Here is a 15,280-nt window from a genome sequence, read left to right as displayed (position 1 = left end):
TGCTACTCCTATAATGAAAGCTGATTCTGGAGGGGGGAGGATATGATACACTTCAGTTCCACAAATTTAAAAAATATGTTTTCTCTAATCGTGAATAACTGTCTGGGACTTATTGCTTATGATTACACAACTTCATCACTGACTTATAAAGTTATTAAAAAGTTCTACAGAAACCCTTGACTGTATAACCCTTAGGAACTTCAAATGACCAGTGCTAATTAATCACAACTTACAGGGATTGGGCCAAAGGCTCAATTATATTTTTCATAACAGATATAATTTTATTGAGGCATGATTCATGTACCATAAAACTTACCTTTTGAAAATATTCAATGCATTGATTATTAGACAATATTATGCAACGATTATGCAATGGTTACACTTCTAACCATAAATAGTTTAGAATATTTTCATCATCCCAAAAGGAGACCTTATACACATTAACAGTCATTCCTAATCCACCCTTTCTCCAACTGGTGGCAAGAAATTATCTTCTATTTCTATGGATTTGTTGCTCTGAACATTTCATATAAATAGAGTCATACAATATGTGGCTTTATGTGATTGGATATTTCCAGTCAGAATATTTTCAAGGTTCCTCCGTGTGGTCACATATATCCGTTCTCCATTACCAGATAATGTTCCCATTATATGGTTATACCACATTGTTTATTAAGTCACCAGTTAATGGGCATTTGGGTTGTTACCACTTTTTGGCTATTTTAAATTACACTACTATAACAGTTATGTACAAGTTTTGTGGGGTAAACTGCCAAGCTATTTTCAAAAGTAACTGTGTCACTTTACATTCCTACCAAAAAGTATGATGGTTCAACACACTTGAATAGTCAAAATAATCTTGAAAATGAAGAACAAAGCGAGAAGAGCCACATTTCCTAATTTCAAAACTTACTGCAGAGTGGCAGCAGTTAATATTGTGTGGTCTCAACATAAGGTTGGACAGTAAATCAATGGTATAGAATTGAACAACAAGAACTAAACCATCACATTCATTTTGGTTTCATGTTTGAAAAGGGTACCATGAAAATCAAGTAAGGAAAGAGTTGTCTTTTCAACAAATGGTGCTGAGACACCTAGATACCTATAACGAAAAGAAGGTTAAATAGGAAAGTTCGAACTGAGAAATGTTGCATTAGAATTACAATACTGAGAAACGCATCCCAATGATCTCTCTCTCTTCAGATGAGGAACACACCACTGAACACACACCAAACCACCATGTGCCTCAGCCTCCTCAAGCGGTGTTCCCAGCATGCATCTGTGCAGCAGTGCTCCCCATCGTTCATCTAATGGAGGATGGTGAAGTGCGGGAAGATGGAGTAGCAGGTATCCGTTTTGATTAGTGATACCGTCAATAACTCTAATAAAATATTTAAGCTGTTATCAGTTGGAGGATAGTGGGGTGCTCTTGAAGACAGTAACTACTGGTCACATGTTGAATTGTTTTGTGTACATATTACATTTACAGATGTGTAGCACACTCTACTAACATTATCAATGTCTTCATCTCCATGTCCCACTACATTTATGACCAAAAAATTGTATTTAAAATAAATACTTGGAATCCAGAAGTCTTGTTGAGGACCAGAGAACCAAATAACATTTATTTGGCCACATGAAAATCAAGTAGTAATTCTAGCCACCTTAGAAAATCTTAGTTATTAGCTCACTACCACCAATACCATCTGTCCTGCTTGATTACCTTTCCAGACATACTACCTTAAGAGAATAGTTGCAAAATGAAAAGATAAATGAGGGGTAAAGTTGAGTGATCTTAGGGATAGACAACAGGCCAGTATTTTTAATGTTGTTATTTTAAAAGCCTTAGAGCTCAATAATGATGTTTTTTAAACCCCAATAGAAAAATGGGTGAATATAAATACACAGACCAATGGTCAGTACATCTATAAATAACATTGTTGTTTAAGACAACAATGAAATTTTACATTTCATCTAAAAAAGTGAAAATATTTTTTCTTTTTTTTTTTTTTATTTGAATAGAGTCTACATACAGTGTTACATTAGCTTCACATGTACGACAGAGTGAATCGGCTTCTCTGTATGTTATGCCCTGCTCACTACAAGTGTAGCTAACATTTAAAGGTTATCCTAGATGAAAATATCTGTAGTTGGTAAAGACTGAGGGAAACAAGAATTCTCACACCTTGCTGATGGGAGTGCGGAACTCAGTACAAGCATTCTGGAACAGTGTCACAGTATGTGTCAAAAACCTTAAAAGTGTGAAAGCCCTTTGATATAGATTTTGACTTCTAGCCATTTCCTAGGGCAATGATTAGAACCATATAAGGGTCTAAATAGGATGCCTCACATTGTACATTATGTAAAAAGAAACAAATTTTAGAGAAGAGCTTAAATTTCCAATGAGCAATTAATCATGCTACCTCCATATGACAGCATTCTGTGTATATTAAAATCACATTCTAGAAGAATATTAATATTAACATTTTTAATATTGCTAAGTAAAAAACTGAGTACCAAAGAGTATTTTCTGCATATTATTTTTTAAAATGTGTACCTATATATTTTGCATATATGAAGGGGCATACTGCAAAATGTTTATAGTTGTTTCTGTCATTGGTAGACTTACCAGTCCTACTTTTCCGTCTTTCTGTATTTTTCATGTTTTCACTATTAAATTGCCCTACTTCAGCAATTAGAACAAGAATAGTGTGCAAAGATAGTTTTGTAATCGATTTCAACCTAAGAAAAACCCACACCTATTTTAATTATTTATAGACACATGGAAGTTAAAACTTATATTTACATATCTCTTATTAATATTATTCATTTATATAGTTCATATTTTTAATTGGATGGTTGGTTTGGGAAGCAAAATATTGGTATCCTTTATTTAAAATATAGGCTGAATGACAAATTTATGCAAAATCCTACATTTCTAGTTTAAAACACTAATTAAATCATTTAGACTGAAGATTCTCCAGCTTCTCTTCCACTCACTTCTACATACCTGTTTCCCTAGCTTGGGCATTTCCAGGCAGTCTTGACCTGATCATTCTCCCCAAAGAAGAAGATACTTTCTTCACATTAGGAAAAATTATTTAATCCTAAGACATCCTCATTAGAAGTGGGAGCCTAATTAGGACTGGCTTAACTACTTTATCTCACTGAGGCAGATACTATTTAAAGCCTCCAGGTAAACAATTAAAGATCATTTCTAATTCATATGCATTCTTAACCAAAACATATTTCCTAAAAACCAAATAATTACTTTAGAAATTTCTCTATATAACCAACATTGAAATATGACCAATTTGATAAATACTCACCATTTCTAGTATTAGGGTAATTTCCAAAACAAAGATTCACTAATGCATTCTTTTTAAAAATTGAAATATTGACATATTGCATTGTATTAGTTTTAGGCATACACTATAATCATTTGATATATGTGTATGTTATGAAGTGTTACCATAATAAGTCTAGTTTACCCATGACCACCTATAGCAACAATTTTTTCTGTAGAACTTTTAAAATCTCCCCTCTTAGCAACCTTCAAATATGTAAGGCAATGTTGTTAACCATAGTCCCTAGGCTGTATGTTATAGCCTTAGGATTTATTTATTTATCTTATAATTGGAAGTTTTTAGCTTTGGACCACTCTCATTCATTTACCACACCCCACTTCTGGCAACCACCAGTCTGGTCTCCGTATCCATGGGTTTGGGTTATTTTAGATTCCACATGTAAGTGAGATCATACAGTATTTGTATTTTTCTGTCTGATTTATTTCCTTTTACGTAATGTTCTCAGAATCCATCTTCATTATCACAAATGACAAGATTTCCTTCTTTTAAGGGTGAATAATACACCATTGTACCTCACAAGTGTGTTCTTTACAAAAGCCATTCTAAAATCTCAAGACCATCCTATACTTTTCGTTACCTTTTCTTTATAGGTGAAAATGTTCAGAAATAAGCAAAAAAGAAAACAAATATCTACCTTTCAACAAAAAAGAGTTCACAGAATCTTGTTAAGGCAAAAAAAGAGAGACTAATTAAAACTTAGTAAATTGTTTGAATAGTGTATTAACACTTTATCTCTATTTAAGACAAATGTTCAATGTCTTCTCTCTTCTGAAGTGAGTGCTGTGGCTCAGCAAGTCTTATGGAATTGTCTAATTGAAGATCCATCAACAGTTCTTCGACATTTTCTGGAAAAACTGACCATCAGCAATAGACAAGTAATTTCCTCTTTCTTTAGAGTATAGCCATGTAGCTATGTGTGTGAACACCGTTAAAAGCAAACAGTGGGCTTCACAGCACTATGCATAGAACATCAATTCTGACCCAGAACAAATACATGCTTTAGGTAATGATAATGATAAACAGTCCTATACCGCTGCTTCCCTTCAAATTGGTCCATTGACTGATGTCTCCATATGTGTTTGGTACAAGAGCAGTGATGGCCCCAAGATACAGAAAGACTTTCAGTCTTTTAGTCAAAGATTCAGTTCAGCATAGTGTTTCTTAGTAATGGGTACATTTCCTGAATTTGATTGCTTGGTAGTCTGTGATGTAGGTAGGATTATTAGAATAGTTGAAACTGTCCACTAATCACAAAGATCTAATTTAGTAGACCACTTATAAGAAGATTATGCCAAATAAAAGTAGATTTCTGAGCAATAGCAAAAAAAACACTGATGATTAAATAGTATTTGTTCATTTTTGTGTTATGGTTCTATTTTGTTGGAAGATTAAGTTTAGTTTCTGAAAGGTAAGGTTAATTATTCACATCTCTATTTATCTTCTCTCAACCTAGCTCTTTACCTCTTTGACTCAAAACCTAGGAAGCAGACCTGTGAAGTTCATTAAACCACATTTGTTTAATGGCTTCTCAAGATAGGTCTGTCTTACATTTCCATCACACCTGGAAATTAGAGCAAATAGAGTTGAGTAAATGTATTGCTCTCCTGTGATTTGTCTATGACCAATAGACAGAGTCTAAATTTTTATCTAAAAAAACCTAACTACTGTTCAGTGATTCCATAGATTAGCCCCTAAGAAAAGGTATTATAGTTGGTTTAAATGCTGTTTAATAAGTATTGCATATACTACATTAAAATGCTGAACATAATGGAAACCAACAAAAGGGAAAAGTTAGAGCCTCCCCCATTTTTTAAGAAATTAATTTTATTTCCTCTAGTATGGGCACTGAGTGAGATGAAATTCTCTTCTTCTTTCAGGATGAGTTAATGTACATGCTGCGCAAACTTCTCTTAAATATTGGAGATTTTCCTGCTCAGACGTCTCACATCCTCTTCAACTACTTGGTGAGTTTTCACCTCCAGTAAGTGTTCATTCCCAATTAGGAAGCAGCAACATGAGGGAAAAGGCCATAGGGAATTTTTGCCAATAAATTCCCATTAATGATGTGATTGAAGGTAGATCATGGTCAGCTAAATTCACCATTGTTCGTATGGGGAAGTCCCTCCTGACACACTACTTGGCATGTGGTGGGCACTCAGCAAATATCAGTGTCATCTTTATCTTCCTTTGGCATTATACAACTTGCTTATGCTGGTTCTTAATTTTGGTTTTCTGTTGAGAAACCTTGTATGTCATTCTAGTCATTTTTCCTTTTTCCTATATCACTTTTAAAATATACACACACAGAGGCAAATGTTGCCCTAGATGGAAAGTATTTGTGAGTGTATTTTTCCATAGCAGCTATCTTTGCTTGAAACCATCCTGAAAGCTCCTTCCTGAACCCTCCAGAATATTCCAGTTTCTATAGGATCTCTGCCTTACACCCTAAATGAATATTCAAGTTGGGGGCTATTAGCTTGATGCCTCTTCTTTGAAACTGCACCTTAATCCAGACAGATGGCTACATAAATGTTTGTATTGGGAGGAATTCTGTCTCCCTTACGATTGTCAGTCTCCTGGCAGGTAGGGAAAGAGAAGAGGTATCCACATGCATCTGTAACAGAATGAAAGACTTAACCCTACACCTCTTACATGCAGAGCAAATGTGCAATGCCTTTCTCTCATCTATGGCTGATTTGGCTTTCTTCCTGAGTGTCCACCAGCTGGTTGACAAGGGAAAGAATATAAATAAGTGTCCAATCCAGTCCTAAGTTCAGATTGATAAAAACATATAAATAGTAACTTTGGATAGTGTTCAGTCTCTCTTGGCTAAAAATATTTAGTCTCTAGGAATTCCCCTCCCTTCCAGCTTCTTTCATCTCTAAACATTCTGTGGGGTTGGAGAGAGAAAAGATCTTTGTTGTTGGGAGGTGGAGGGAGGGCAGCAAAACATCCTCCAGACAGAGAACTTTGAGATGGAAAAACAAAGCCAGCCACTCTATACCATTCATACAGAACTGTATTCAGACAGGGAAGGGGGGAAGACACCAATCCAAGGGCTAGACAGCTATTTTCTGCAAAGTCCAGGCCTTAATCCACAGCTTTTATAGAGCAAGGGCATGGCGATGATGAATAAGGGTAGCCTTCCCGCATTCTGGTCAGGGCCTACCTTCACCTCCAAGGGACTTGGGACACCTAGCAACAAGGGAAGTCACTGCAGGGACATGAATGAGATGGAGGGCCAACATTAGAGTCAGTATTGTCAGCACTCCTACATTTGTTTAGCATTCTGTCTCCTGTTCAATGTTTGCTCTGGCTCCTCCCTTTGTGAGATAATGTTCTCTATCTGATGCCTGGCTGGTGGAAGCCAGAGCCCACAGCTGCGATGACCTCAGTCTATGGGCCGCCAGTGGCACTTGCTGAGAGACCACCTCACCTTAGCTCCTGCTGGTGCTAAACACCCCTCTAGATTCTGGTTGCATGTTCCCTATGGCTCCAGCTTAGGGAGATCCCTGGCTAGAGCATTAGGCTCAGTGACACCAGTCTGTGGTGATTCTATCCAGAAAGTTCTCTGGTCAAACTTTCTGGTATTTCTTGGTCCTATGTACACAACACAAAAACCAAAGGTAGGTTATCAAAGCCATATGTCAGGGCCTTCCTCAGGTTAAATATGTGCCCTACCATGTTTGTGTAGCATTCCAGTTGGTATCAAAAGGCTCTGAGGTAAACTTCTGTCAGTGACCCTAACAGAGACTGGAGGCAAAAGTCCCTTCAGTGTATCTGCCCATTCCCTCGGGTCCCTGGGTAGGGGAGATGCTCATCTGGACCACTGCTCTACATTGTCCTTCAGCCTTGGGAAAAGAAGATGGACATTTCATTTCCTGTCTTCCATACTCTTCCCTGTCAACTCTAAATAAGCCTTAATGGCAGACATAGATCCTCCCATCTAGGTAATTGACAAGCTAATAGAGAAAAGATCTGGCAATGCTTTGGCTTTGTTGTATAACCTTGTTTTACATGAATATAAATTCCTATTTTTCATTTCTCTCTAAACCCTAATCTTTCCCCAAATCCCAAGTATATGGATGCTTTGAATGGACTAGAGGAGGGGCCTTATAGTCAGAATGGTAAAACAGTGAAGGACAAATTCCTTTTTCAACCATTACCCTTATCATGTATCTCTCTTTTCTAATGACTTAAGGATATGTATAGTGGGCATGTTGGGACCAGTGACCCATCTCTTCTAATTTTGTTGGGGACTATTTATTTAACTGTGACCCAGTGACCTTTACCCAGGGGTTTGAGCCCACCTCAGGGTATATGAAAACTTTTAAAGGGATTTGGTGCTTAGATAGTTTTAAGGAAATAAATCTCCAAATCCTCAACTTAAAAATATACACTAACAATTTGTGAGCATGCCTGCCATCTCAAACTTCATTCTTCTACTGTTCACAAGAAAGGCCCACCCTGACCAGCCCAGATATCACGAGATGCATTGAAGATGTGAAATACAGAGAAGGAATCTGATGTATTGCATGAGTTTTAAGGAAGCCTCATTTATGATGGATCAAGGCAAGTAGGCAGAGAGGCAGGCAGAGAGAGAGAGGGGGAAGCATGTTCCCCACCAAGCAGAGAGCCCAAAACAGGGCTCGATCCCAGGATCCTGAGATCATGACCTGGGCTGAAGGCCAAGGCTTAACCCACTGAGCCACCTAGGCACCTAGATCAAGGCACTTTAAACCCACAGGATGGTCAGTAGCTCCTTCTGAACACGGATCCTATCCCCGCCCTTTAATAATATCACCTTTTTGCACCCACGCCAAAAAAATAAACACAAAAAAAACACACAGAACACACACACACACACACACACACACACACACACAAACCCTATAGGACTTACCACCTTTTCCAATCTTTGATAGATTTCTTCTAGAGGTGAGGTTTGGCCCTCATTAGGGTGGTTAGCCTTCAGAACCACCAAAGCAGGTTAGGTTAGTAACACCATAGGCTGATCCTTTCCACATAACTGGAAAGATTTCTAGGATTAAATTTTTCAAGATATAATCGATAAAGCCATGAGGGGGGAAACTTTGATGTTATTTCTTTATGATTTTGTTGTGCACTGTTGAATAAAGTACTTAAAACTAATTTCATCAAAATTTGTTAAAATACATATTTCGATTAGTCAGTCCACCTTTTACTTCAATGTGGAGAATGTTTAATATAGTCTATTAACAAAAAAAATTACCTTATGATGAGACATTTTAATATGTACAAAAGGACACAGAGATTTTCAAGATTTTAGGAAACACAAAGAAAAATCTGTTAAGTTCACCAATTCAGCCAAGCACAGTGTTCACTGGTTCACTGGTTAGACATAATCCAATCTGCAAATACTGTTTCAGCAAATGTCACATAGAGCTCAATTTGGAGTAGCCTCAGTACCTGAACTACCAAGTGACTTGAAGCCTGGAAAAACAATCTTCTGCTTTTGTCTTAAATCAGCATTCCCATGATACACAAAAACATATGTCAACCTGTTCTGGTTGGCTTTCCAGTTCTGTTCTCTCTTGCTCACGGCCACTGAAAGTATTAGAGGAACCATTGAACAGAGAATATGAAGGAACAAAAGAATATTTGATTAATAAAAAAAGAGCCAATGAGAATATTTTTGCTCAGGGTTATCATGGTTTTGTGACCTCTTCCTGTTCTTCTAGGTGGGATTAATCATGTACTTCGTGCGAACCCCCTGTGAGTGGGGGATGGATGCCATTTCAGCCACCCTGACTTTCCTGTGGGAGGTGGTGGGTTATGTAGAGGGCCTCTTCTTCAAGGATCTCAAGCAGACCATGAAGAAGGAACAGTGCGAGGTAAAGCTGCTGGTGACCGCTTCCATGCCAGGTAACCCATTACTGCTATTGGGTGACATAATTTTTCTCTTTGTTTAAGCATATAAATAAACCTTTTAAAGACCAGCTGCCTCTTTCATTCTGAGAAGACTGTCAAGAGTCCTGACCCTGGTGTTGAGGGCTTCAAAGAATTTTTGTTTAATACAATCTGAAGAAGTACAATAGACCCTTTAAAAGTCAGCAGTTGCCAGATGAAAGGGGAGACATCAGAACTGAGCCATGTGTATCCGTCCTTGAAAAGCAGCCAGGGTTGAAGATGTATTTGAGTCTATCACACAGGGCCAGCTGAACAGGGAGTCTTTCTGAATGAATGTTTGGCACCGCAAGGGGAACAATACTGTTTGCATGGCATGGACCCCAGATCTTTGTAAACTCCAAAGAGACGGCTTTATGAAGAATTGGAAAAGGGACAAGCAGGAAGAAAGAAAGGAGAGCAACAAAAGAACATGAAGTGTGATGTAAACTTGAGCTAAGGGTCTTTTTCACTCCTGATAGTTTGCTTTTCCTTAAGATAGAAACTCTTCCAAGGCTTTATCCTGGTGCAGTGACTAAGAAAATATGAGATGATTCGTGTATTAAAATAAAGAGAAAGACACAATTTTATAAAGATGAGAATACAAGTTATGGCAGTGTAGAGGTCTGCATTAAAATCACATGACTGTCATTTATTAATATAGTTAGTATTAGCTTAAAAAAAAGTACACCATTTTTCAAGATTTCTTTACTCATGGATAAAACAAGGATGTGAGTCATATGGCACAATCATGAGTAATCAATGCGTTTAGGTAGATAAAATACTTGCTATCATACCTGACTCATAGCAAGCATTCCATAAATGGAAGTTGTGTATTTATATGCTCAATAGGTTTTCCAACAAGGTGATCATTTTTTATTACAGCAAAGAAGCTCATGTTGTCATTCACAGACTTAAAAACAGCTCATTAAAAGTCAAGGTATATCATGACATTCACAAAGACTTATAATGAATGAATGAAGTAGAATAAGTACTAACTCCCTAGCCAAGTAAAATACAGAAAATGTAAATTTAAACTGTATTCCAGGTGCTTGTCATTGTTTTGCTAATATCTCTGTTTATATTTTCTCAACCATTACTGCATGATCATCTCATTTAAAATACAGGGATATAGTACTTATTGCCATGTTTAGGGTTTGAATTCTGACTCTTGTGCTAAACAAACGTGTCTTTCAAAGGGCTGATATCCAACCTATAAAGAACTCCTCAAACTCAACACCCAAAAAAAGATAATCACATCCAAAAATGGGTAGAACACATGAACAGACACTTCTCCAAAGAAGACATAAAAATGGCTAACAGACACATGAAAAAATGTTCATCGTCATTAGCCATTGGGGAAATTCAAATCAAAACCACATTGAGATACCACCTTACACCAGTTAGAATGGCCAAAATCAACAAGACAGTAAACAATGTGTGTTGGAAAGGATGTGGAGAAAGGGGAACCCTCTTACACTGTTGGTGGGAAGACAAGTTGGTGCAGTCACTTTGGAAAACAGTGTGAGATTCCTTTAAAAATTAAAAATAGAGCTACCCTATGACCCAGCAATTGCACTACTGGGTGTTTACCCTTAAGATACAGATGCAGTGAAAAGAAGGGCCATCTGTTCCCCAATGTTCATAGCAGCAATGGTCACAAGGACGAATGGATAAAGAAGATATAATTCATATATACATTGGAATATTACATCTCCATCAGAAAGGATGAATACCCAACTTTTGTATCAACATGGACGGGACTGGAGGAGCTTATGCTGAGTGAAATAAGTCAAGCAGAGAGAATCAATTAACATATGGTTTCACTTACTTGTGGAGCATAAGGAATAACATGGAGGACATTAGAAGAAGGAAAGGAAAATTGAATTGGGGGAAATCAGAGGGAGATATGAACCATGAGAGACTGTGGACTCTGAGAAACAATCCGAGGGTTTTGGAAGGGAGAGGGGCAGGGGGGGATGGGTGAGCTTGGTGGTGGGTATTATGGAGGACACATATTGCATGGAGCACTGGGTGTGGTGCATAAACAATGAATTTTGGAACACTGAAAAAAGTCAAATTAAATCAAAAAAATAAAATCTACCATATTTATAGCTAAAAAAAGAAGAAGAAGAAGAAGAAGAAAAGAAAGAGTGAGAGAGAGAGAGAGAGAGAGAGAAAGAAAGAGAAAGAGAGAAAGAAAGAAAGAGAGAGAAAGGAGAAACATCCAATAAATCTAAGCAATATGTCCTAACAGCCATAGGCTTAGCCTCTGGACCAATCTCAAAAGTGATGTTATTTGTTGCCTGCATTCACAGTGGAAGAAAATGTTAAATTTCAGTCAGAGGTTAGTGTGACAAAAGTGGGCCCTGGGGGAAGAGCCCTGGGGGAAGAATGGAGTTGATCCCCAGTCACCAGTCTTCACATAACACCTTTCATCACACCATGGGCCAGATATTTAAGATCTATTCATCGTCTTGTTTAATCCTCAAAGGACACTACAAAGTAGGCATCATTGTTTTTGCTCCATACCTAAACAAACAGTGATGGAAGTTACTCAAATGTTTTGCTTGAAAACCCGAGGCTTGTGTGGGGGAACAGTTTCAGGTCCCAGTCTGCCCACCTGCAGATGCTGTGTTCTTCAGGCTCCGGGGAGGGGGAGGGAGAAGCCAATGTTGTGGGAGGTGTTTCATGTATGGTTTCTAACAGTGACCTGCAGTGGCCAAATAAACTTCTATTCAAAAAAACAAAGATACAGATGTCGTGAAAAGAAGGGCCATCTGTACCCCAATGTTTATAGCAGCAATGGCCACGGTCGCCAAACTATGGAAAGAACCAAGATGCCCTTCAACGGACGAATGGATAAGGAAGATGTGGTCCATATTCACTATGGAGTATTATGCCTCCATCAGAAAGGATGAATACCCAACTTTTGTAGCAACATGGACAGGACTGGAAGAGATTATGCTGAGTGAAATAAGTCAAGCAGAGAGAGTCAATTATCTTATGGTTTCACTTATTTGTGGAGCATAACAAATATCATGGAGGACAAGGGGTGTTAGAGAGGAGAAGGGAGTTGGGGTAGATTGGAAGGGGAGGTGAATCATGAGAGACTATGGACTCTGAATAACAATCTGAGGGGTTTGAAGTGGCGGGGGGGTGGGAGGTTGGGGTACCAGATAGTGGGTATTATAGAGGGCACAGATTGCATGGAGCACTGGGTGTGGTGAAAAAATAATGACTACTGTTTTTCTGAAAATAACTAAATTAATTTAAAAATAAATAAATATGGTTTTGACTAAATTACTTATAAGCTCTTACCTGTAAGAACTTACAAGTCCATTTCCTTTGTTTTCTCATTTGTAGAATAAGCACAATAAAACCCACATCATAGAGTTGTTGTGAGATTTAAGTATTATGCACATAAAATACATATAAAAGTATTGGGAACTCCATAAATGGTGGCTTTTGTTACTTAATTGGTAAATACTTTTAAAACATCTATTTTAGGGGTGCCTGGGTGGCTCAGTGGGTTGAGCCACTGCCTTCGGCTCAGGTCATGATCCCAGGGTCCTGGGATCGAGTCCCGCATCGGGCTCTCTGCTCAGCAGGGAGCCTGCTTCCTCCTCTCTCTCTCTCTGCCTGCCTCTCTGCCTACTTGTGATCTCTCTCTGTCAAATAAATAAATAAATTCTTTAAAAAAATAAAAATAAAAAATAAAACATCTATTTTAACTAGAAAAGAGTGATATTATTCCAATACATAATTTATTTACCTTAAGCAGTCACTAAGAGTAACAATAACAAAAAATATCAGCCCACTGAGAATATTTTAATATTTTGTGCCTTACAGATAAATTTGACTAGAGTGGAGTTCAGCTTATGATTGTGTTTGCCTTCTGTAGGTACCAAAACCTTGGTCGTTCACGGACAGAATGAGTGTGATATCCCAACTCAGTTACCAGTCCATGAAGACACTCAGTTCGAAGCCCTGCTCAAGGTAGGAATAGCTTTTGACAGAAATGATTTTTTAACGCACAGTGTCTGTGGCCACTTCACTGGTCGTCCATTTAGAATGATATTTTCCTATCTTCAAATGAATATGTGCATTGACTTACCCCTTGTAGAATCTGCTCCACTACCGTGTACTTCCCCGGTTTACTTCCGTGACCTTCCCCACACCTGCCAACATTGTAGCTCTGCGTTCAGGTAGACAAATACATCCAGCTCCTCCTGCAACTGAAGCAGAACTTGACACTCTCATGTGTACTATCTCCCCTGGGAATGCTGTCGATTCCTGCTTCAGAGCTCCCTGGCATCACTTGGGGGTGGTTCTGCAGGGGCCCTCAGGTTGCACACGGAAGGAGCTAGGACAGGATCTGGGAGCTGCTGATCCTGCCAGGGACCCTTTCTCTGGCACTTAGTTGCACAGTATACTGTCTGACTTCCACATACAAAAAATGAGCGAAGAAGCAGAACAATATACCTGAGAATAAATCAGGTGAGTCAAGAAAGTATCTTTAATGGTTATGGCAGTTGTGCCCTTCAGCAGAAAGACAATCCATTGTTACACACACCGGTAAGGCTTTTAAGGTAACGTAGTAAGTAAAGTACTACAGCGATTCCCCATCGATCTGGATTCCAAACTTTTAGTAAGCTGATTTCCTAGAACACAGCTCCAAGCCCAGACAGAAGCAGGAAGTGTCTCTGAAAAATTCAGTTAAACTAAACGTGTATATCTTATTTCAGTACAAAATGCCTCCTTCGGGCCTTACCCAGACATTGCCAGAGAATTTCTGAGGCCCAGTGCAGCAAACTTCAACAACCACTCCATTCTCCTACTCACACTGAATACTAGAGTAGCAGGAAGGCAAACAGAGTTAAGTCCCAACCCTGATTCTACCATAACCATTGTGCCCTAAATCGAACAGGACCTCTCCAGGCTCAGATTCTTTTTCACCAGTACTGGGGTACTAGTGCAGGGTATCCAAGTTACTGACATGGAGGGCATCGAGCTCAGAAAACAGTATACAATAATGGCTCAATGTGTTGTAGCTTGTGTTATTTTTAATGGCGTTACCAAACATGCTTTCTTCCTGGCGTTGAGACCAGTAGATGCCACTGTGCCTCCACAGTTCACTCTTCAGTCTGAATTTATAATTGTACATCTTTTAGCACTTGGAGTCTCTATTATGTCATTCTTTGCGCAACTGTGTATCCAAATCCAATGTGTATCCATACCTATATACATATAAAAAGTATGCAATATCTATAATCCTTAGAATCCTTAAAGTTACTTTGTTTTCATGATAGTTGTATCTTCCTGCATACTACCTGGCACATGGTATGTTCTCCATAAACATTTGTTTATACTTGTTCTAGGAATGTCTGGAGTTTTTTAATATCCCAGAATCTCAGTCAACCCATTATTTTCTCATGGACAAACGATGGAACCTTATCCACTACAATAAGGTGAGACTGGGCAGTGATGCTCTCCTGCTGAGTTGTGTCGGAAACTTGTCATGCCTTTCCGGAATGTTGTTCTCACTCGGGGAGCCATTGCTGTTCAGAGGTTGGGAGTAAGGCCCCTTCGGTGACACCAGCTTATGTCAGTGTAGCTTTGGACGAGCCACGGCACCTTTGTGCCCTTCATTTTCCTTGTCTGTAAAATGAAGAGGATGATAATAGTATCTGCCCTACGTTGCAATAATTAAAGGTGATAAGGCAAGTTAAGCATTCATTATTACTACCTCCTGATGAAAAATTAAGTTGCCCATATGTTAAGTATGTGTGTCTGCTTGGAATTTTTATGTCCTTGTTCCTTTTTTTATTATGTTGAGTGTGACCCTGGTGACCTGACCTAATGATCAAAGGGCACCTCAAGGCCATCATTTTAAAATGACTTTCTTCCTCCAGAATGTCCTTTATTAAATTGCCCTTGGCTCCTCTGCTCCTGATGGAGCACCCTAGTGTTTGGAAAGGATGCTA

General features: G+C 38.5%; 1 protein-coding gene across 13 annotated transcripts in view; it reads left to right on the top strand.

Moving 5' to 3' along the window:
- Nucleotides 1-15,280, top strand: part of UNC80 (unc-80 homolog, NALCN channel complex subunit) — a 225,228-nt gene that overhangs the window by 154,060 nt on the left and 55,888 nt on the right. For all 13 annotated transcript variants that reach the window (XM_059168183.1, XM_059168182.1, XM_059168177.1 and 10 more), the window contains 6 exons: nt 1,204-1,347; nt 4,143-4,243; nt 5,246-5,332; nt 9,089-9,272; nt 13,198-13,292; nt 14,675-14,764. In XM_059168183.1, coding sequence (XP_059024166.1) covers nt 1,204-1,347; nt 4,143-4,243; nt 5,246-5,332; nt 9,089-9,272; nt 13,198-13,292; nt 14,675-14,764 — 701 coding nt within the window. The remainder of the gene's footprint in view (nt 1-1,203; nt 1,348-4,142; nt 4,244-5,245; nt 5,333-9,088; nt 9,273-13,197; nt 13,293-14,674; nt 14,765-15,280) is intronic.

This window comes from Mustela lutreola, chromosome 3 (genome assembly GCF_030435805.1).
Source record: "Mustela lutreola isolate mMusLut2 chromosome 3, mMusLut2.pri, whole genome shotgun sequence".
Classification (NCBI taxonomy): domain Eukaryota; kingdom Metazoa; phylum Chordata; class Mammalia; order Carnivora; family Mustelidae; genus Mustela; species Mustela lutreola.
The sequence above is the reverse complement of the archived record's forward strand: the minus strand, read 5'-3'. Positions and strand labels throughout refer to the sequence as shown.